This window comes from Sinocyclocheilus grahami, unplaced genomic scaffold (assembly GCF_001515645.1).
Source record: "Sinocyclocheilus grahami isolate Dianchi unplaced genomic scaffold, SAMN03320097.WGS_v1.1 scaffold5266.1, whole genome shotgun sequence".
NCBI lineage: Eukaryota > Metazoa > Chordata > Actinopteri > Cypriniformes > Cyprinidae > Sinocyclocheilus > Sinocyclocheilus grahami.
Window position 1 is genome coordinate 9,789 of NW_015510005.1, and position 2,819 is coordinate 12,607.

At 28.1% G+C, this 2,819-nt stretch overlaps 1 protein-coding gene across 1 annotated transcript in view; it reads left to right on the forward strand.

The window, feature by feature from the left end:
- Nucleotides 1-2,105, forward strand: part of LOC107577156 (origin recognition complex subunit 2-like) — a gene marked incomplete at its 3' end in the record, with an annotated part of 6,824 nt that extends 4,719 nt beyond the window's left edge. The window contains exon 8 of the mRNA XM_016263262.1: nucleotides 1,868-2,105. Within this exon, the coding sequence (XP_016118748.1) occupies nucleotides 1,868-2,105 (238 nt within the window). The remainder of the gene's footprint in view (nucleotides 1-1,867) is intronic.
- Nucleotides 2,106-2,819: the final 714 nt, after the last annotated feature.

Here is a 2,819-nt window from a genome sequence, read left to right on the forward strand (position 1 = left end):
ACATAAACATGCATTTACAAATAAGTCTTCTAATTAACAAATCATTATTTGTGTAATTATTAGATTACAACAAATGATTAATAATTGATTATTAATGTAAAATAATATCTTTAATACAGTAGTAAAGTAAACAACATTAATCTATTTCCTCAAATAAATAAATATTAACAAAATTTAATAGGTAAATAGTTCACTTTAATTTCCAGACATAAATTACCTAAACATACATTTAGGCTTGCAAATAAAAGTATTATAATTAACAAATTAATATTTGTATAATTATCAAATTATAATAAATTATTAATATTGTATTCATATTAATGCAAAATTATTAGATCTATGATAAACTTATCTTTTTCCAAAAATAAATAAATACTAACAAAATTTAAAAGAATAATAACTAAATAATAGGCAAATAAAGTTAAGTATAAATTCCAGAATAAATGCACATAAATTACCTAAAATTATGCATTTAGTTTTGCAAATAAGTCTTATTAACAAATCATTATTTGTATAATTATCACATTATAATAAATTGTTAATATTAGTGAACAAAAGATTATTATATTTATTACAATTGAAAGAAAATTAAACAATTTAATTTATATTAACAAAAGAAACTCAGTTTTTTTTAAACATTTATTTAAAGTCATATTTAATGTTTCTAATATGCAGGGCATTAGTAATGGTATATAATTGGTTAAAACTACTGTTTAAACTAAACATTACATGACATTCATAATTATATTTTACTATATAATAAAATATAGGATTTTTTTACAGTGAAAGAGGATATTAAACAGAATATGTCTTTAGAATAACATGCACTAGTGAATCATTCACAATAAGACCAGGAATATGAATTTGGAAATTAAATAGAGTTAATCTGATTATAGAGTATAAAAGTTTATCTGCAGTGCATGAATTATGGATTTGTTTGTAAATGTGTATTTCTTGTAGGGCTGCCCCCTGATAGTCGAAGAACCGTTAGTCGACGAGAAGAGGCTTGGTCGACCAAAATTTTATTAGTCGCAGAAAAAAAAAAAAAAAAATCCACAAATTTGATGATAACTATGATAAATGTAGCTATAATGATAATTTTAACGATAACTATGATAAACGTAGCTATAATGACAATTTTAACGATAACTATGACAAATGTAACTATAATGGCAAATTGAAAGATGACTATCATAAACGTAACTATAATGACACAGGCGAAGTCACATTGGTCATACAGATAAAAGTAATGCATCTTTCAAATCTGTAAAGATTCAAGATTTTTATTTGTCACATACATGGTTATATAAAGAATATATGACCAGCAGTGAAATGTAAGTCAGGTCCGCTCCATGGACAGTGCAATTATTAAAGAATACAAACACAAAAGAATTATATATAAATATAGATATGGGAAAAAATAAACAAAATGCGCAGGACAGTATACTGTAGACTTAATAAATATTAAGGTGAGCAGGAATGTACAAGAGAAGAATGTGCAAACAGGTTGTACAGGGTAGGTACATAGAACAAGACTACGTTTATTTGTTTGCACTCACAATAACAACGAAACATTGCGCTTTTGTAAAATAATGCCGTCTGCCGTCTCGGTCTCCGTGAACAAGCTTTATGCGTGTGCTTGAGCGCTTATTAGGCTTTGTAAGCAATTTAAGTCTCATTATAATGATTTAAATTGTTTATTAATAAATGTGAGATTAGTCGACTAATGCTTAAAATGAACGACTACTAGTCGACCAGAAAAATCTTTAGTCGAGGGCAGCCCTAATTTCCTGTTTCTCGTCATCCGTGGCTCTCACAGGTGTCCGTTTCATCTATTAACGTGTTACTTGTCGTAATTATTATGCAGCTCCGAACCTGCGTTCAGACAGCGAGAGCGATTTCTCCCCCTCGAACTCTGAGGATGATGATGATGCTGAAGAACACGAGGGGAAGAGGGTCGACCAGCCCAAAACACCCAGTAAAAACACGTCCGCTGCTGCGCTCTATAAGACGCCCAGTAAGAAGGGCAAGAAAGCAGCAGAGGTGAGAACCTGTTTCTTGCACTTAAAACACCTTAGCAACCACCCTCAACACCCTAGCAACCTGTAAGTCAGTAAGTAATATAATAACAGTAACTGTAGTAACTACTATATTAAATATTATAATAAATGTAATGATAACAAAAGCTGTAATGATAAATGAAACTTATAAAATGATAACTATAATAATAACAGTAACTATAATGACAAATTTAAGGATAACTATCATAAACGTAGCTATAATGACAAATTTAACAATAACTATCAAGAACTAAACTGACAAATTTAATGTTAACTATGACAAACGTAGCTATAATGAAAATTTAACGACAACTATTATAAATGTCGCTATAATGATAAATTTAACGATAACTATGACAAACGTAGCTATAATGATAAATTTAACAATAACTGACAAGCGTAACTATGATAAATTGAAATATAACTCATAAATCTAATGACAAATTTAACGTTAACTATGGCAAACGTAGCAATAATGACCAATTTGATGATAACTATGATAAATGTAGCTATAAAGACAATTTTAACGATAACAATGATAAACGTAACTATAATGACAATTTTAACGATAATTATGATAAACGTAGCCATAATGACAATTTTAACGATAACTATCATAAACGTTACTATAATGACAATTTAACGTTAACTGACAAACGTAGCTATTATAAGAAATTTTACGTTAACTGTGATAAACGTAGCCATAATGACAAATTTAATGATAACTATGATAAATGTAGCTGTAATGACAAATTTAAT